Genomic DNA, 21,266 nt, shown 5'->3' on the forward strand with positions numbered 1-21,266 from the left:
CTAGTGCTCCCATAGTCAGTGGGAGCACTAGTTTAGCATGTTTAAAAATCTCCCATGGATTTTAACAGAAAATGTGCATTATCTCGAAAACGGTTCATTTGCAGCCCGATGTTAATTGGGACTTTTTTTGCTTATTTTAGTTTGTACTTTTCGCCTTTAAATTATTGACCATCATTTTTGAAACAGCCTGTATATCAAATGAAGGTATGTGATCAGGAGCAATCTATAGTGGAAATACTCATGATATTGATGTTTTTTTGGCTGCTGAATCCCAAAAATAGCAAAAATAAGCTATGATGAAAATTATTTCATCATAGCTTTATGCAAAAAATTTATATTTACAAGGTGCAGCAAAGAAAGTAGCCTAAACCTGAATGTGTTATTTGCCATGACCAGCTATCAAACCATTCAGCAAAACCTTCTCTTCTTAAGTGTTGCTCTCCTCTGAACATGGAACATTCAAAAATAGGCTTCTTGAATTTTTAAAACAAAAGCAAAATGTAATTAAAAAAAAAAAACAGAAAGTCATTTTCTTTTACTGTAACCAATGCAAAAGCTTTTGAAATTTCTTATCTAGTTATTTTAAAAATCACCCAAACTGGGGTAAACCTCACAATATTGGTAAAATATTGTCTTCTGCCAAAAATATTGTGACATCTATTTTTGGCTATGCAGCTGCAAAAAAGTTGGATGCTATTCCTTTATCCAGTGAGACTATTTGCTGATGTATTTGCAAAATGGCATACAAATAAATGAAGCATCTATTCAAAATATTAAAAAAAGTAAATTCTTCTCAATACAATTGGATGAGAGTGCTGATGAAACAAATTATGCTCAGATGATGACTTAGGTGAGATCTATCCATCAATAGATTTTTTTTATTCTGCGACACTCTTCCAATCCTGCACCAAAGCCATTGAAATATTCAATAAAAATTTTAAATTTCAATAAGCCAAAGCACTAAATTCATTTATGTTTGCTGTTTTGTGCAATGAAATGGGAAGTGAACATGGCTTGCTTCTCTTACACTGTGAAACTTGCTGGTTAACAAGAGGGAAAGTTATAGCCTGACTTTTTGAGCTGCATTCAGAAGTCCACCTATTTCCCCTCAATACAGATTCTGATCATTCTAATCATTTCCTTAATGAATTATGATTGACAAGATTGGCTTACTTGGCAGGCATATTAACATGACTCAATGAACTAAAGTTCACATTTAACTGCATTTATTGCCCGAGATAAAGTAAATTCGCTTATAAAGAAACTTGAATTTATGATTTAAAATTTGGACAAAAAATAAGATTTGATGCTAGATGGCTTTTAAATCAAAACTGAACTGAAATTGTTTTACATGAATTTATATCTTTCGATAGCCTGTAGCTCACCTCACTTTAGATTCTCTAAGAATGAATTTCAAATATTGTGTAATACCTCTCACAAGACTATTTCATTTTATCAATTAAGAAGTAAGATATATGCTCCTCCTACCCCTCCCAATTAGGTGGAAATAATGAAGCAGTTCTAAGACTGGAGGGACTCATAAATAAATATATATGGGGATTACAGATATGAGAAAGTGTTTTAATAAGTGTCATCTCATTGAAAATTGAAATTAGCTATTTATACTAGAAGTAAAACTATAGTCGTCTTTTTCTCAGGCTTAGGTTAGTAAGATGGCAGGGAACAGTCTTAATATTCTACATAAATTTATAAAAAAAAAAAAAAAAAAAATTGCCATTTTTCTCTTTACACTTTACCCAACTTTTCACTTTTAGTGGACACAGAACTCCTGGCAGTGGTGGATTTCCGCACGAGGTGTGCACCTGGGGCCTCTTAAATCAAGGGGCCTCAAGTCTCAGGTCTCAAAAAAAAAACAAAAAATTGTTTCATTTAAAATTTTTACACTCATCTTTATTACCGTTACTGAATAAAACTATAATTTAAGATGAGAAGTTAGTAAACTCTTATGTGAATATCCCTACATATTATATGAAATGTCTATGCGAACTAAGTGAATCTGAAGTAGAATACATATTATCATTAATGCTTAAATTAAACACTTTCAGCTTTTTCCTAGTGGAGGTAATTCTACAAGTGAAGAACCCTGTGACGATATTGCTCAAGAAACGATATTAGATTTGTTCGCGGAGGCAGTTCAAAACTATTCTCAACTAATTGGGAACCAATAAGCAAGTGCAGTAGTCTTTTAAAGCCTCCGAAATCACTACTGCACTGGCTTACATGTAACGGAGCATCGTCTTTTTTAATAGCTTTCGGAACTAACATTTCACTCACGATTCTATTACAAATTACTAGAGTTTGGTGCAGTTGGTGTTTTAGTGTAGGAGTACTTTTGTTTTGTTATCAAGTAAGTATCTGTAATTATCTTATGTATTGTTTATATATTTATCAAAACTGAATTGTTTGATGAGGCGTGACATTTATAGCAAGTGATAATTGGGAATTATTTTTTTAATTCCCAATTAATAAAATATGTATGAAAGAATTGCGCAACCAAAATGATTAAAACCGCAACACCAAATATAGAACGTGTGCTATAGTAAAAACGTGCGCGTAGAATGCACACTGTAGTGGTACCGAAAATATTTAGAGGGGGGGGGGGTCTCAAAATTGAATTGTGCCTTGGGCCTCTCAAGTGCTAAATCCGGCACTGACTCCTGGTTTATAAAAATGTCATGTGGTCATGAAGATAAATTTGTTTTTAATTTTTGTCTATTATGTAAAATTCTGTACATTATCAAAATAAAATATCTTATTCCAAAAGCAATTGTTTTTTAACTTCCTAGTTCCACTTGGATTGAGGAAGAATAAAAATTGGATTGCTGTGATCAAAAAAGCAACCAACTCTTTCTATTGAAAAAATTGGCTGCTTTTGGTAATCACACTCCAATTTTAGCCAAGTTTTTCATTGAAAATTTTTTTCCATTGCAAAAAGTTCCATTAGAATATGGAACTTATATGCCATTTTATTGAAATAATATAATGCCATCAGAAAAGGAAGCAGGTTCTTGCCAGTGTTTAGCAGAAGAAAAAAAATTCTAATGGCTAGACAGACAAAAGGTTTTGTGAAAAATACTGTATAAATGTAAACATAATTTGTTGTTATCTGTAAACATTATATATCGGAGCAGGAAACACGATATGACTCAAATATATAGTTTTCTGAAGCCACCTCACAGTAATGAATGAAATCTACTTTGTATATAGCAGAAAAAAGGGAGATAGCACTGTTTGATTTCCCCGTCATATAGATTTCACTAATCATAGCCCTACAGGTAAGAATTAAGTTAGTAAATATGAATGGGCTTTCTCAAAAAAGTACCAAACAAAAACTCTAATCATGATCAGCAACCCTATTAAAAGATGATAGGGTTACCTCATTATACAGCTTCTAGCATATTACATCTGTGGGGCAAGGATGATTTTTCTCCCAAATACTACTTTTTTTGTTATTTTCAATAGCTGCTGATTTTAAATAGATTTACTGCTGCTCATGCTTCCCTCAGAAAATTGACAAAAGGTATTTAAGCAGAATTGAAAATTTTGAGTTTATTAATTTCTTATTCCTTGTGTAATATTTCTGACACCAAAGGTGAAAATCAATACCTGGTAGGCATGCAGAATATGCTTTTTTTTTTTTGAAAGTCTGCCTTATTGATTTTCAAATAACATATGCTCAATTCACAAAATAATAATTCAAATTTTGCATGCATAATAAATTATGCATGTAAAGTTTAAAGTATTTATTCATGAATTCTACACTTGTAATTTTCATCTTTATATTGTCAAACATTATGTATTGAACGTTGTAATGTAATTTCTCTAACAAAGAATACAGATTGATAGTGAAATTCTAATTGAGAATGTTTTATGAAACTTCACATTTTTTTTTTCTTTCCTCTTTTTTAGCCGCATTATGTATGTAAGTAAAGGGGATGTTTTTGGACAGTGGAATACTGACTGGAATTATAGGTGGGATGAAATAAAGGAAAAACCAACAATCACAGAAAAGGGAATAAAAATTATGCTAAAGGTAACATTGACTTTTTATCTGCTAGATTAGCCATATTCCTTGTCTTGGGCAACTTTTATGACAAAATAGTTAGATTATGTAATCTTGTTTTGAGACACAAGAATAGGTATAATATGGGAGTTTTGTCAGCATTGCTCATGAACTATATGTTTAGTTATGACATTCAATTTAATGTTTATAATAATCTTGTTTTTTAAGGCAATTTCATTATGAGCTTAAAGATTCTGAACCACCGAAGTAAGTGTTGCATAGTTATAAGGAAAGCTATTTTAACTTCTTAACTTCTGTGAGGCCTAGTAGGTTAGTTAAAGCAAGTGCTTCTTTTTTGCTATATTAACATTTTTTTAACATTGACATGAAAGCTGATTAGTTGCATTGATAGTGACAAAGTCAATCATGTACTTCTTAACTGCTTGTTAGTAGCACAGCGACCATATGCAATAACAATTCAAAGAAAATTTCCAATAAAACATTACTATTAGTAGGGATTTCATTCAGGGTGAGTCAGAATTATATATAAATACTCTGACTTGCTGTATTTCAGAATGTTCATTGAGTAAACATGAACTAAAAAGGATTTTATATACAATGATAAATGTAGAAATAGGATAAATTACAGGAGTTACATCACATTTTCAAGTCAGGTGCTATCAGCACATGAGGATGCTTACCCCCCCCCCCCATAAAGGTGGTTGCTCACCATGCCTCACTCACATTTTTTTTTTTCCAAGTGGATACCCGAAACATAAAGTTACACTCTTAAAACTACAAACATTGCTGAATTTCTGGATGATAATACAACAAGAAGCAGGCAAAATTACAGCTGTCATATGCACCACCCAAATATTCTTAGCTTTAACTAGGAGTATTTGGTTGGTGCACATGTCAACTATAATTAGGCTAATAAACTAGATTAATTATAGTTATTTACCTAGCTTTCTCTGTGACTTGTAATTGCTGTTGATTGTTATATCTAATTTATCAGGTATTTCCTTATATAGAGAATAGCAAAGTATCCCAAAAATACTCTCAGAGTGTGCAAGTGAAGTTTTTGTTTATTATAATATTAGTAGTGGCAAATGATGCAAGAAAGCAAGCTTATACAGCATAAACCAAAAAAAAAAAATAATCCCATTTCACCTATCCATCCCTCCAATACTTTGTCTAGTTCTTCCTTGAATTATTCAAACTACCAGCTTCCACAACAACAACAACAGATGGAAGCTTGTTCCAGAAATTGACCCATTGGCTAAAGGGAAACTTCAGCACATCAATTCTGCATGGTTGCAATTCTGCAACCATCCTTACTCAATTTGAATTTATGTCTCTTCATGTGCATAGTCTGAGCAAGAGGAAGAATCCCATCAGAATTGAGTTTGCTGAAGCCATTCAAAGCTTTAAACACCTCAGTGAGATCACCTCAAAGGTGCCTAATCTCCAGATGCTGCAAATTGCAGAACTGAAGCCTTTCTTGATAAGAGCACTCCTTTGTTTCCTTTCACTAACCTTGTTTCCCTTCTCTGGACCCATTCCACAGCTCTACATCCATCCTAAAATGAGGCCTTCAGACCTGTATGCAGTACTAAAGATGTAGCCTGACCATTGCCTTATGCAATGGTACAATCACTTCCTTATCCATGCTCGATCCCGTCACCACCAAATACGGGGATGCGGAAAGATCAGGGAATGATCACCGCATATTCCCGGAGCAATATGGCCTTAGTTGCTAATGCTCCTAAAAACCAAATAACAAACAAACAAACAATCCTTATCCATGCTAGCAAAATTCCTAGTTCACCTATCCATCTCCACCAATAGTTTTTCTAGTTCTTCCTTGAATTTATTCAAACTATCCACTTCCTAAACAAAGGATGGAAGCGTGTTCCAGCAACTGACCACCTGCTGGTTAAAGGAAAAATTAAGCACAGCACAAAGATATAAAAGTGAGATGAATTATCCCACGAGCTGTCTGTCTGCATCTGCTCAGAGAACTTCATATCAGACTTCACAATTATCCCTCCCAGGGGCTTTTTCGTTTTCCACTACCCTGAGTGTAATACCATATAGTTCATACGATACTCGGGATTACTGCTACTATATGCAGTACCTTGCATTTGTCAATGTTTAACATCAATTGCCATTTCTCAGCCCATCTACCTAATTTTTTTTAGATCTTGTTGTAGAAGTATATCTTCATTATTGTCATTAACCACCTCCAAACCCTTGTATCATCTGCAGACTTGGACATTAAGCCTGATATGTCCTTATAAGTATCATTAATAAATACACAAAACAAAAATGGGCCCAGCACCTGTTGGACTCTACTAATAACATTAGTCGACGAAGAGCAGTATCCATTGATGACCATGCTCTGTCTTCTCCCACTCAACCATCCCTTTATCCATAACAACTTGCCCTTAATGCCATACTGCTTCAATTTGTAAAGCAGTCTTATATGTTCAACAGTTTCAAAAACCTTCCTGAAATCCAAGTATATGATATAAAATTATTTTTTGCATCTAATTTCTCTGTGGCCACATCGTAGTATCCAATCAAATTGATCAAAGATTCCTCCTTAACAAACCCAGGCTCTGTATGAGAATAATTGTTGCCTTGTCTAGATGGTCCTACATTACTTCTTTAACCAATGACTCCATTGTTTTCCCTGAAACAGATGTTAACCTGACAGTTCCGTAATTACTTGTGTCACGATTTGATCCCACCCATTGTGAATTGGGGATACATTTGCACATCTCCAGTTCACAGGGACCTTCTCTGAGTCCAAAGATGCTCTGATAATTATAGCTAAGGATTTTCTTACCTCCTTTGCTCACCTTACCTCCCTTAATACGATTGGATAGATCCCATCACCTCAGGTGCCTTTTTTTTTATGTTTAACTTCAACAATTTCTCTTCCACTTTCCTCTCAGTTATCAAAAAATCTTTTAGCTCCCTAGTAGAGCTTGATAAACTTATGGCACCTCCTGCCCTAAAGAATTCCTCAGGTATGAATGTAGCCGCAAAATACAAATTCAGCAACCTGAACAAAATCAACAGTTAAACCATCTACATCTAGTGGTCCAATATGATTCAACCCCTTCCTTCTAGTGTTAATATAAGAAAAAAATCTTTGCTGCTTTTCTTGGCATTTTATGCCAAGGACTTCTCATAAGCTGCTTTGGCTTGGTTAACCTCCTTTGTGACTTGATTGCAAACTAGTTTATATCTACCATAGGATGCTGTATCACCTGATAATTCATATGCATCCCATCATGTTTGTTCTCTGCCATGTCTCAATAGTTCATCTGGCATCTTTTTAGGTCTAAGCCTTGAACTGTAGATGTTATATCAGATGATGTAGTTAGCATTAACATTATTAGAGGCATATGATGCAAGAAAGCAAGCTTATACAGCATCAGCCAAAAAAAATCTCATTTTGCCCATCCATTCACACTAAACGTTTCTCCAGTTCTTACTTGAATTTATTTAAGCTATCAACTTCCACAATTTCTTTCCTCGGTTTTAATTTATGCGCCCTCAGGTTCATAATCTGAATAAGAGGAAGAATTCCATCAACATTGAGCCTGCTCAACCCATTCAAGACCTTATACACCTCGATCAGATCACCTGACAGGTGCCTAATCTGCAGATGCTGCAATTTGCAGAACTTTAGCCTTTCTTGGTAAGAGGACCCTTCATTCCCCTCACCAATCTTGTTGCCCTCCTCTGTACTCATTCTAGCAACTCTACATCCTTCCTAAAATTAGGCCTTCAGACCTGTATGCAGTACTCAAGGCGCGGCCTGATCATTGCCTTATACAAAGGGATAATCACCTTATTTTCCCTGCTAGCAAAATTCCTGTATATCATTGACAAGACCCCATGAGTTCCACTGGCAGCCTGTCGACACTGCTCAGAAAACTTCACTTCTGACTGCACAGTAACCCCCAGGTCTTTTTCATTCTCTACTAGCCTGAGTGTAGTACCACTCAGCACAGTTGGTACATTTCTCTGGGGTTACTTCTACCCATATGGAGTACTTTGCATTTGTCAATGTTAAACTTTGGTTGCCAATTCTCAGCACAACTGCCCAACTTTTCTGGATCCAGTTGCAGTAGCATCCTGTCATTAACAAACCTGCCAACTTTTATATCATCTGCAAACTTGAAAATTAAGCCTGATATACCTTCATCAATATCTTTGATAAATATACAAAAGCAATGAACCCAACACCAAATCCTGGGGGACTCCATTAATAAAATTAATTCATGAAGAGAAGTGTCCATTGATTACACTCTCTGTCTTCTCCCACTTAACCACCCTTTTATCCATTGTAGCAACTTGCATTAATGCCACATTGCTCCAATTTGTACAGTAGTCTTTCATGTGCAACATTATCAAAAGCTTTCCTGAAATCCAAATATATGATATAAAAATTATTTTTTGCATCCATTTCTTTTGTGATCACATTGTATTATCCAAACAGATTGGTCAGACAAGACTTACTTTTAACAAACCCATGCTGTGTCTGAATTATTACTACAGTCTTGTCTAGAGGATCCTGCAATGCTTCTTTAACAGGTGACTCCATTATTTTTCCTGGAACAGAAGTTAAACTAACAGGTCTGTAATTACTCGCACCACCCTTTGATCCCCTTTGTGAATTGGAGATACATTTGCATATCTTCAATCCTTGGGCACTTCCCCTGAGTCCAAGAATGCTCTGATAATTATAGTTAAGGGTTTGTTTACTTCTTTTTCCACCTCCTTTAACATAACTTGATAGATCCCATCCATCCCATATACCTTTCTTATGTTTAACTTCAACAATTTCTACTCCACTTTGCTCTCAGTTATTACAAAATCATTAAGCTCCCTGTTAGAGTTTAATAAGCTTCTATCTTCCACTTCCCTACAGAATTCCTCGTGCATGAATGTAGATGCAAAATACTCATTCAGTTTGTCAGCTGTCTGAGCTGGATCATCAAAAGTTGAACCATTGATACCAAGTGGACCAATCTGATTCATCCCCCTTCTAGATTTTATATAAGTAAAGAAGTCTTTGCTGTTTTTCTTTGCATCCTTTGCCAAAGATGGATGTAATCGCTGTTAAGACTAATATACACCGATGAGCCAAAACATTGACCACCTACCTAGTATGATGTTGGTCCTGCCTATGCAGCCAAAACAGCTCGTACCCGGTGCGGCATGGATGCTACAAGATTTATAAATATGTCTTGTAGTATGTGGTACCAACATGTAACCAGCAGATCCTTTAACTCCTGTAGGGTCCGTGTTTGAGATGCTGCAGATTGGAGTGGCTGTCCAACACAAACTACAGATGGTTGATGGGATTGATGTCTGGGGAATTTGGAGGCCAGGACAATACCTGGAAGTCTTCCTCATGTTCAGCGAACCAGTCTCGAACAATCCGGGCAGTGTGGCATGGCACATTATCCTGCTTAAAGACTGCACCGCCAGAGGGAAGACCATTGCCATGAAAAGGTGTACCTGGTCAGCAATGATGTTTAGGTAGGTTGTAGATGTCAGAGTGCCCAGCACATGGATGACTGGACCCAGGTTATTCCAGCAGAATGTCGCCCGATGCATGACACCACTGCCGCTACTAGCTTGTTTTCATCCCATGGTGCATCCGGGCACCATCACTTCTCCAGGTAAACAATGCACACATAGTTTACCAGCCATCCACACAGTGCAATAGGAAATGTGATTCATCGGACCAGATGACCTTCTTCCAATCACTCAAGGTCCAGTTTCAATGCTTGCATGCTCATTCACTTTTGCTGGTGAACCGTGGTTAGCATGGGCTCTCGGAGTGGCCTGCGGCTATGCATCCCCATTTTCAGCAGGGTTCGATGTACTGTGTGTTGTGACACATTACTCCCATCACCAGCATTCCAGTTACCAGCAAGTTGCGCCACAGTCACCCTTCTGCTGCCACATACCATCCTGGAGTGACTTCGCTCACATCGAGCATTGATGAGCTGTGGTCATCCAACACCTCGCCGGCGCTTCATCAGTTTCCCCTCCTCAGACCACTTTCGGTAGATACTAACCACGGCTGACCATGAGCACCCCACCAGCCATGCCTTTTCGGATATGCTCTGACCCAGTCACCTGGCCATTACAATTTGGCCTTTGTCAAACTTGCTTAAGTCCGCTGCTTTTCCCATCTGAAGAACAAGAGTAACACTGATTAACGGAGCTCAGTATTAGGTGCTTTTTATACTGTGTCCCATTGCACGTAGTTCACCTGCAGATTCTTCTATTTGCATAATGACCCACTAGTCATAATGTTTTGGCTCATCGGTGTATGTGAAACGGTCATAAATTCTGTACTTTTCCAACCAGTGAGTATAACTTACGTTGTAACTTGCTAGCAAGGTTTTCGGTCGGTTTGTCTCTAATGTTCCATTGTAGATAAGTGTGTGTGTGTGTGTGTGTGTGTGTGTGTGTGTGTGTGTGTGTGTGTGTGTGTGTGTGTGTGTGTGTGTGTGTGTGTGTGTGTACATATATATATATATATATATTTTTTTTTTTTTTTTTGAGTGATTGTGGTTTTAACTGATTCATTTATCTAGTATAGCAGGCCCTCGTTATAACGCAGTGCGCTTTACACTGATTCGCTATTACTCTGTCCTTATATTATAACCTGTATATCTGACTATATCGCTGTCACAAATCACTGCCCTTCTACAGATGCATTTTTGGCATATTTAATGAAATTGTTTCATTTGATGGAGTCAGTAGCTTGAAAATGAAAAGCAAAATAGCATTAGAACGTTTCCCACACCGACTTAAGAAATTTTCCCATGCTCAGTGAAATTTTCTCACACGCTAATTTAATTGCAGTACAGTGACTTGTTACGTAGTTCCGAGATCAACATTTTAAAAAATGATCTTGGTTGTAATATTTGCATTATATGCATTTATCCGATGTCTAGTCATCACTCAGTACAGTATTAGACATTGTGCGTAACGAACAGTTTACTCGAACATTCTATCTTAATTAATGAAACCATTGCAGTTACATTTTTGAAGAGTTAATAATGGCGGATAAGAATGAAAAAGCAACAATGACTGGACGCAGTATGAAGATTACAAATGTAAGAAAAAAAGATTAAATTATTTGAAGATTAAATTAGACGTTTTGAAACGGATCGATTCTGGTCAACGACAAGCGGATGTGTGCCATAATTTAGGACTGGCAAGTTTAACTGTAAGAACAATTATAAAAAATAAAGAATTTATTTTAGTAGCGGGAAAGACAGCTGTTCCACTGCAAGCAACTAAGGCTAGGCCAGCTATTAGGATTGAAATGGAGAGACTTTAACTAATTTTATTGAAGATAATATCCAATGCAGAATTCAGTTAAGTTAAATGTTATAAAAAAAATAAATAAAAAAGAGAGAGAGATTAGCCTATATGATGATCTGAAGAAAACTCGCCTAAAAAAAAAAAAATGTGGAACCATTTAAAACTAGTAAGGGTTGGTTGAATAGATTTAAAATCCAGAGAGAAGCAGGCACCTCCATAGCCAGGTGGGAAGGAGCAGCAGTGCGTAGCACATGCTTCTTGATTAGACCGGAATTCGAGCCCGTCACCACCAAATACGGAGGATGCGGAAAGGTTAGGGAATGACCACCGCATATCCCGGAGCAATATGGCCTTAGTTGCTAATGCTCCTAAAAATTAAAATAACAGAGTAACCAAAGAGAAGCCACAAGTTCAGATCAAGGAACCGAAACTTTCAAAAAAGAACTTGTTAAAATTTTTGAAGAGGGGCATTATGTGTTATACTTCTCAACAAGTTTTTAACATAGATGAAACAGGACTTTTTTGGAAATTAATGCCTAAAAGAAGTTTCATATTGAAAGAAGAAAAAAACATGCCAGGATTCGAAGCAGCGAAGGACCGGTTGGCTATATTGTTGGGTGGTAACAATGTGGGAGATTTAAAATTAAAACCCATTTTAGTTTACCAGGAAGAGGGCCAAAGTAGAACCTAAAATCGACACATTTTTCATGATTAAATCCATCAATCGAATTAAATCAATTAAATTCATGATTTTAATTGGAATTTTAAGTTTAATTTTGATATATAAGTAGTTACCACATAATTATATACGTATGTAATGCAGAATATTTTATATGTACGAATATTTGAATATTAAATATTTTGACCGACATTTGTGCATATATTTACTACCATTTATTATTGATTAGGAAATATCCTATGGCACCGACCGCAACTCACACATACATATGTTACCTTATGGAAATGCGGTGCTCGCTTAGTGCAGATTCATTTAGTGCTCTGTTTTTCCGGAACGAATTATCGGCGTTAAGCGGGGGTCACCTGTATTCTTTTCACTTAGAATTCTTTTCCATATATCCTATTTCAATATGTGGTATTAGTGCCTATAATAAGGGGGTCATACAGTCCCCTTCTTTATTCTCAACTTGGTTGGTAAGTTGATTGTTACTTACAGTGGTCTCATTTTCCATAGGAATTTTCTTGTGCCTTACATTAAGCCTACTTGATTTTTATGTGCTTATCACAGCAATGAAAATTATCTTTTAGAATGTCAATCTATTTCATAATCATGATCTGCTTTCCTGAAATGTTAAATCTCATCTGCTGGTGTATTAAATTTTTCCCATTTTAATTTCCATGTTCTCCTGTATGATATGCAAAGAGTTTTTTGGCCTCCTCAACACTGATGATGGCACCTCCATAGCCAGGTGGGCAGGAGCAGCAGTGCATAGCACATGCTTCTTGATTAGACCAGGGTTCGAGCCCGTGACCACCAAATACGGAGGATGTGGAAAGGTCAGGAAATGACCACCGCATATCCCCGGAGCAATATGGCCTTAGTTGCTAATGCTCCTAAACCAAATAACAAACAACAATCAACACTGATACATAAATGCCCGCATTCCATATACCACCTACCACATACAGTTTTCATCTGGCCCATGACATTCTTGCTCTGCTCCTTGTCATTTTTTGTTATTCCAGAAGATTTTAAGTTATAATACTGTTTATAATAAGCTACAATATGACTTATCATAACTTTATCTTAACTGTAGCATATAATTAGATTCAAGGCAGAACTTGCAAACATTTGGAGTGAGTGGATTGGTGAAATAAGGTTTTTTTTTTTTTTTTTTGGCTGATGCTATATAAGCTTGCTTTCTTGCATCATATGTCTTTGCTAATGCTAATAACAATAACATAAAATATAGCATTTTATGTTATTTACTGTAGAATTTCATTTATTTGTAATTCAAAATTTCTTGACACACATCATTTCAGGATTGAAATAGAAATATTATAAATCTGGATTGAAATAGGAATATTATATATGATGGTCAAATGATAAAAAATCAAATAAGCAAAAATTCACTGTATTATTATTAATAATCATTTTTAGCACTTATTTGTTACTTGGTAATTAATAACAAAACATCACATTTTTCAGGAACCACAGAAAAAAAAATTAGGCTTATTTGGAAGCAAAGTTGCTGGAAAGCTGGTGCACATTAATAATACCCAACTATGTATGGTAAGATTTAGAAATTCTCCCACATCTCATAATATTTTTTAGATAATTTAATTTTATCTTGTTTGAGAAAAATATACATAGAGGAGAACCCATTTACTGTGCATAACAAAGAAAATAATATTCAGTTATTATTATTATTGCTCTTATATTATTTCTTCCTGATTGGGGGCTCCACCTCATGACAGGTATTGCTACCAAGTACACAGGGTTGTTATTGTTATGTCTGTTGTTACTGTTGTTCAAGGAACTCTCTGGCTATCCTACAGGTGTTCAGGATTGTGACTTTCTGGAGTTCCTTGTAGGTATTCGCTGGGAGACCTATTGCTGCTAGGCTCTTATGTAGGGTCTTTGGCACCATACCTGTGGTTGACACGATGATCAGAATGGTCGTTACTTGTTGCATATGCCACATTTCTTTGATCTCCTGTCTTAGGTTCATGTACTTCCTGATTTTTGCCCCGTGGGTTTTCTGCAGGTTGCCAGTGTTGGGTACTGCCATGTCAATCAGATAGGTAGCCTTTTCCTTCTTGTCCAAGGGTTATGTCCAATCTGTTCTGCGGGATTGTCCTATCCGCTATTATGGCGCAGTTCCAGTACAGCTTGTGGGTTGGGGTCTCTAGTACTGCCTGGGGTTCATACTTGTAGTACGGTATACTTTCTTCTATCAACTGGTATTTCCTTGCTAGCTTCTGATGTATTATTCTGGCTACCTGGTCGTGTCTACAAGTATACTCAGTCTGGGTGATCACCTTGCATCCCGCGGTGATGTGTTGGATCGTTTCTGAGCCAGGTGGCATCGTTGACATGTGTCATCGGACACTCTGGGCTCCTTGGCAATGTATTTTCTATAGTTCCTGGTGTTGATTACCCAGTCTTGGATGGCGAGAACAAATCCATCAGTCTCGGGGAAGAGCGTCCCACTCTTAAGCCATGCATTGTAAGCAATTTTATCTATGTGATCTTGTTGGAGATCATTGTAGTGTCTTCTCTACAAGGCTTCCTGGTTTGGGGAGGGCTCCTCGCTTAGGTTGAATGGGGTATACCGCTTGTCTATCTTCCTTATGGCCTGCTGGAGTGCTGCTGTGTGTTTCTGGAAATCCTTCAGGTTAACTATTGCTGTATTCTGTTGCTCAATAAGGTCTATCAGGCCTCTTCCTCCTTCTTTCCAGGCAATTGTCAGTCTCTCCACGGCAGATTTCAGGTGGTGTTGGCATCTCTTGGTCATCATTGTCCTTGTCTTTCTCATGATATCCTCCAGCTTGGTGTTAGTCCAATCTATAACCCCGAAGGAGTATGTTAGCGCTGGGACTGCATAGGTGTTTATGGCTTTAACTGTGTTCCCTCCATTCAGCTTTGCTTTTAGCAGGCTTCTGAGTCTCTGATAGTATTTTTCGGTCAGGCAGGCCTTAATTTCTTTGTGCTGTAACTGCTGAGCCTACATCATCCCCAAGTCATCCCCCTCTGTCATGGCTTCGATCTCTTTACCAGTCTGCAACTGGTAGTTTCGGTTGACTAATTTTCCCTGGTGCAATCTATGAGTCATGCATTTGTCTAGACCAAATTCCATCCTAATATAATTGCTGAATTCTTCGGTGATCTGGAATAGTTGCTGGAAGTGCTTCTCGGTTCCCGCATAGAGCTTGATGTCATCCATGTACTTCAGGCGGGTGAGGGTGTACAGGTTCTTTCTTCCTTCCTTCTTTGAGGTTATATTCATACTTGCTACTGTTGAGCATGGTGGATAGCGGGTTAAGTGCTACACAGAACCACAATGGGCTCAGGGCACCTCTCTGAAAGATTCCTCTCCTGATTGGGATTAGCCTGTTGCGATGTTTTCCACTTTAATGGTGGTACTCCTTTTCGCCATTGTTTCTCTTAGGAAGTTTGTCACTATAGGATTGACTTTGTAGATGTTCGGTGCTTCTATTAGCCAGCTATGAGGCACAGAATCGAAGGCCTTGTAGTAATCGATGTAGGCTGGTATATGTTGCGGCCCTTCTTGTAGGCTTGCTCCATAACCGCAGCATCTGTGATTAATTGCTCCTTGCATCCGTTCTGCTGTTCGGCCATTATGTTCTGGCTCTCCAAGTGGTCTAATATCTTCCTGGTTATGCAGGTGGTCAGGATCTTGTACTTTGTTGGGAGGCAGGTGATTGGCCTGTTTCACCAGGTTTCTTGTATCTTTGTCTTTAGGCTTCAGATATGTGATTCATTGAGTGAGAAACTTCGGGATTGTCTCTAGGCGCCTTATCATTCGGGTGAGCTGCTCTGTCAGGTGCTTGTGTGTGTGCAAGTGAGCTTCTTGTATCAGTAGTTGTGGATGTTATCTATTCCAGTAGTTTGCCAGTTGTAAGAGTTCTTGATCGTCTGTTTAACAACTTCTTCCCGAATCTCCCACCCTCTCATTTCTTTTAATTCCTTGGTTTTTTTGTGTTCTAGTTCTATCCAGGGGGGCTCAGTTGTTATGTTTTACTTCCCTGCTCCACATATTACACCAGAATCGTCTCCTCAATCGTCTTCTGCTCGGGTGGTCCATTCCCTTCTTTCCCTTCTTCTCCGAGACTCCTGTAGAAGCTTCTTCTGACTCCAGATGGCGCCACAATCTGCCTTAGCTGCCACTCCGACCTTGGGGTAGGTACGTCCCTTGGAGCAACTTTCACGATGGTTATTTATTTATTTGATTTTTATTACTATTAATTTTATTTATTATTATTATAATTTATTACTATTACTATACCGGTCTCCCAGCGTGATGGAGCCGTATTCACTTCTGCCAAGTACTCGAACCCGGGTCCATCAGGCTTGTAGTCCAGTGTCATAACCATTGGGGCCATTGTGCCCCTTTATTATTGTTGTTATTATTATTGCTCTTATATTATTTCTCCCTGACTAGGGGTTCCACCTCGTGATGGGTATTGGTACCAAGTACACAGAGTGGTTGTTATGTTTGGTGTTACTGTTCGCCGAGGAACTCTCTGACTATCCTATAGGTGTTCAGGATTCAACTTTCTGGGGTTCCTTGTAGGTGTTCGCTGCGAGACTTAATGCTGCTAGGCTGTTATGTAGGGTCTTTGGCACCATACCTATGGTTGATATGATGATTGGGATGGCCATTACTTGTTGCATATGCCACATCTCTTTGATCTCCTGTTTTAGGTTTGTGTACTTCCTGATTTTTACCACATGGATTTTCTGCAGATTTCCAGTGTTGGGTACCGCTATGTCAATCAGATAGGTAGCCTTTTCCTTCTTATCCACAAGGGTTATGTCCGGTCTGTTCTGCGGGATTGTCCTATCCGTTATTATGGTGTGGTCCCAGTACAGCTTGTGGGTTGGGGTCTCTAGTACCGCCTGGGGTTCATACTTGTAGTACGGTACTCTTTCTTCGATCAACTAGCCTGGGTGCCAAGCAATCTCTGTATTGTGTGCAAAGCAAATAATTTTCTTTAGATTTTAAATACAATTGAATTATCTTTATTTATTTGTATTGCGAAACTTTTGCACTACAAGGAGTAGGCAGAGTATCAGGAAGGAAATTCACCTTTCTGTTTCTTGTTAATCTTACTAACCAAACTAACTCAGCCGCTCGTTTAGTTACCCTTATGGCACTGCTCCTGCCTCCATATGGGAGGCAGGAACAGTACCACAAGGGTAACCGTAAACCTGGAAAGAAAAAAAGCTATCTTTCCAGGGCTAAAAGGAGCAAAATGATCTTGCCTACAGGACAAAGGGATCCTAATATGGCTACTCATGAGATAGAAGACTCTAACTCATGCATTGCTAAACGTGAAAAAACTGACAGTGTTCAAAGAAGGGCTCCAATGCACCTTGTATTGCATTCAACCCAAGAACAGTCTCTAGGTAGTCTCTCACCTTTTAAAATTCAGAAATATCCAGAAAATCTAATAGGATCTCTCTGAAAACAACTAAGCATCTGAGATCTGGTGACTTGCTTGTTGAGATCTCAGACGAATGGCAATCACAGTGGCTACAAAAAACTAACAGCCTTTGGAGGATTATCGATTACTGTCTCCCCTCGTGCTACTCTAAACACCTCCAGGGGTGTGATAGCTAAGTGGGATCTCTTAAATTTCTCAGAAGAAGAGTTGAAAAACGAATTACAAGACCAGGGAATTGTGCATGTAAAGCGCATATATACAAAACGAGACAATGCTCTAGTTCCAACTCGGAATATAATACTAACATTTGATAGCCCCAAACCTCCAACATCCATCAAAGCAGGTTATCTGAATTTGAGGGCGTGCCTTTCTGCCGCTCTTGGAACAGAGAAGTTTTTTCTGATTTATTTTCTGCTTTATTAGTTTAATTTGACATATTAACTTATTTCTAGAGTAGCTTTATATTCTTATTTACGGTACTTAAAGTTAAAGTAACTTAGATAGAGATTTGTAGGTATTACTTAGTATCAGAAAGGGTATCAAATCCACGTGTTTACCATTCATAAACAGCCGCCATTGTTACGTGAAAATTAATCAGTAAAATCTATTAATCTTGTCGAACTTCATTGGCAATTAAATTGTACTTTTAACTATACATATAACCACTTAGGTTACGGAACATAAATAATTAGTAAAAATAAATAATTAATACATAACTTGATACGGAAGTTATATAAAGGGATTTCATAGATAACACTCGTTACTGAAACGCGATACAGCATATCCGGAATTCGATAGCATTAGCTTTGTATAGTATAGTGCATAATATAATATTGTCAATTAATCAGTAGATCTATTAATCTTGTTAAACTTCATTGTCAATTAAATTGTACTTTTAACTATATATATATATAAAGACTTAGAGTACAAACGTAACAAATAATTAATACATACTTGATACGGATGTTATATAAAGGGAACTCGTAGATAACACTCGATACTGAAAAATAAATATAGCGTTATAACTGTGTTAAGATACAAGTTTAAGGTTTTAATTTTGTTCTGAAATTGTAATTTTATTGACATTTAAATCGAAATCATGACTCTGACCAGAGCAGCAAAGCAAAAGGCTCAAGCTAATGGGAGTGCTGTGACTCAGGGGAGAACTGAGGGGGGGCAGTTGCCCTCTGAATCACAGCCTTTTAAGATGCACTGTTTGCTTGATGTTTGCGGAGCAATCGGGTACGGGACATGATACTGCCATGGGGGATGTCTTTGTGTCTGCACGATGCAAGGAGTGCAAGGAAATTAGGCGACAACTCGGCGTTGTTATGGGCCTATATGAGACCTTGAAGGACAGGGTGGATGCCCTCGAAGGAAATAAATTGAGGAGCCCATCAAGCTCTCAGCTGCCCACATCAATGCCAGAGCTTGCACTTGGTCATCTTGCAACACAGAGGCAGCCCCCAAGGCAGAATGTGCTGGTCCCACAGGAACTAGTAGTTGTTGGTGACTCTATTGTCAGAGAAACGGGGAACATGCTTTGTAAAAAGGATAGGTGGAACAGGACCAGGGTATGTCTGCCAGGGGCAAAGGTTGATGACGTTGTAGAGCAGATATCATCTTTTAAGGGCACAAAAGGTGATATAGTTGTACACGTTGGCATTAATGATATTAAGAGTAGGAGACCAGCGGAATTACTTAACAAGTACAGGTCACTGTTGAAAAAAAGCCGTGAAGTAGGGTTGGATTTGAAAGTGTCTGCAATTCTGCCCAGACACGACACGAGGGAGTATATGATGAGAGCCTTGTCGATCAATTCGGCCCTGGAAAGATTGTGCAAGGCTCAAGGGGTAGAATTTTTTTCAGCCTGGAATGTACTTGTTAACAGGAGAGATTGCTTCTACAGGGATGGGATACACTTAAATAGAAAGGGTGCAAGAATATTTGCTGATGCTATCGAGGCAGTGTTAGGTGGGTCGGAAAACTGCTAGCTTGGGGGGAGACAAAGACTAATGGATTAACAGTAGCCACTGGCAGAGGTGAAAGAGATTCTTGCACTGCTTCTATTGGAATGAGCAGAAGCCTGAAAAACAAGATGCAGGATATTTCAGAGACTGCTGGAAGTCATTGCGATACAAGTAAACACATGGGTTGTGTTAAGGTAGCTAAGAATAGAAACAGATGCATGTATACTTGCGTGTACACCAATGCTAGGAGCTTAGTAAATAAATTTGATGAATTTGAGGTATTGCTCAAAACATCAAAGGCAGATATTGTTGGGATATCAGAGACGTGGTGTCACACAGATATAAGGAATACAGAACTGGAATTTGGGGAGTACAATGTGTATAGAAAGGATAGACAGGACAGGAGGGGAGGAGGGGTTATGCTATTAGTTAAAAAACACATAAAATCCAAGGAAGTGAAGCCAGTCGACATTGATGGACAGGGCAGTGTCGAGTCAGTTTGGTGTGACATAAGCATAGGTAAATCAAAATTGAGAGTAGGAGTGTGCTATAGGCCTAATGACTCTGATGAGTATAATAAGATACTGTAACAGGGAAATAGAATGGGCCAGTAAATCAGAGAGTCTTATAATGGGGGATTTTAATTTCCCAGATATTGACCGGAATTTGTGGGTTGGTCACTCACACACTAGCAGGGCTTTTGTGGATTTATTGGATGATTGTTTTCTACACCAGCATGTTCGGGAGGCAACTAGAGGGAGTAATACTCTTGATCTGATTATCAGTAGTGATTCTTCATGCATTAGGAATCTGCAGATAAAGGAACCACTGGGTGGCAGTGATCACAGTGTGCTGAAGTGGGATTCACTCAAGGAGGTAACTACCATCAGAGGTAAAGGGAAGGGTTTTTGCTTTCGTAAAGGCGACTATGATGGTCTGAGACAGTATTTAAATTCTATACAGTGGGACCCACTGATGATGTTACCAACAGCAAATTCAAAATGGGAAGCATTCAAGGAACTAATCTTGGAAGCTACCAGGCTTTACATACCAACCAAGAAATATTGTTCAAGGTTCAGGCCTAAATGGTTGTCAGATGAACTAATGAGACATATGGCAGAGAAGAAAAATGCATGGGATACATACAAATTAATGGGTGACATGGAAGCCTATGATAGATATAAGTTGGTCTGTAACCAAGTCACAAAGGAGATTAGGCAGGCAAAGGCAGATTATGAGAAATCCTTGGCAAAGGACGCAAAGAAAAACAGAAAAGAGTTCTTTACCTATTTAAACTCAAGAAGGAAAGGGATGAATCAGATTGGTCCACTGGATGTTGATGGTTCAACAGTTGAGGATCCAGCTCAGGTGGCTAACAATCTAAACGAGTATTTTGCATCTACATTCACACATGAGGAGTTATTCAGGAAGGGGAATGTCGTAGGTGAAGTAAACATTGGCAGTGAGCTAGATTATTTTCTAATAACTGAGAGGAAAGTGGAGGAAAAATTGTTGAGGATAAACATAAAAAAGGCACCCGGGGTGGATGGGATCTATCCAGTTATATTAAAGGAAGCAGCAAAGGAAGTAAGCAGACCCCTAGCCATAATTATGAGAGCTTCTTTGGACTCAGGGGAGGTACCCATGGACTGGAGATGTGCAAATGTAACCCCCAATTCACAAAGGAGGATCAAAGGCTGACACAAGTAATTATAGACCTGTTAGTTTAACTTTGGTTCCAGGAAAATTAATGG

The 21,266-nt window shown here is 38.0% G+C and overlaps 1 protein-coding gene across 4 annotated transcripts in view; it reads left to right on the plus strand.

Moving 5' to 3' along the window:
- Window positions 1-21,266, plus strand: part of Vps13 (vacuolar protein sorting 13C) — a 1,645,987-nt gene that overhangs the window by 1,611,170 nt on the left and 13,551 nt on the right. For all 4 annotated transcript variants that reach the window (XM_090373229.1, XM_090373247.1, XM_090373239.1 and 1 more), the window contains 2 exons: window positions 3,931-4,054; window positions 13,560-13,643. In XM_090373229.1, coding sequence (XP_090229355.1) covers window positions 3,931-4,054; window positions 13,560-13,643 — 208 coding nt within the window. The remainder of the gene's footprint in view (window positions 1-3,930; window positions 4,055-13,559; window positions 13,644-21,266) is intronic.

Source organism: Mastigoproctus giganteus, chromosome 1, assembly GCF_048544385.1.
Source record: "Mastigoproctus giganteus isolate SK-2022 chromosome 1, ASM4854438v1, whole genome shotgun sequence".
NCBI lineage: Eukaryota > Metazoa > Arthropoda > Arachnida > Uropygi > Thelyphonidae > Mastigoproctus > Mastigoproctus giganteus.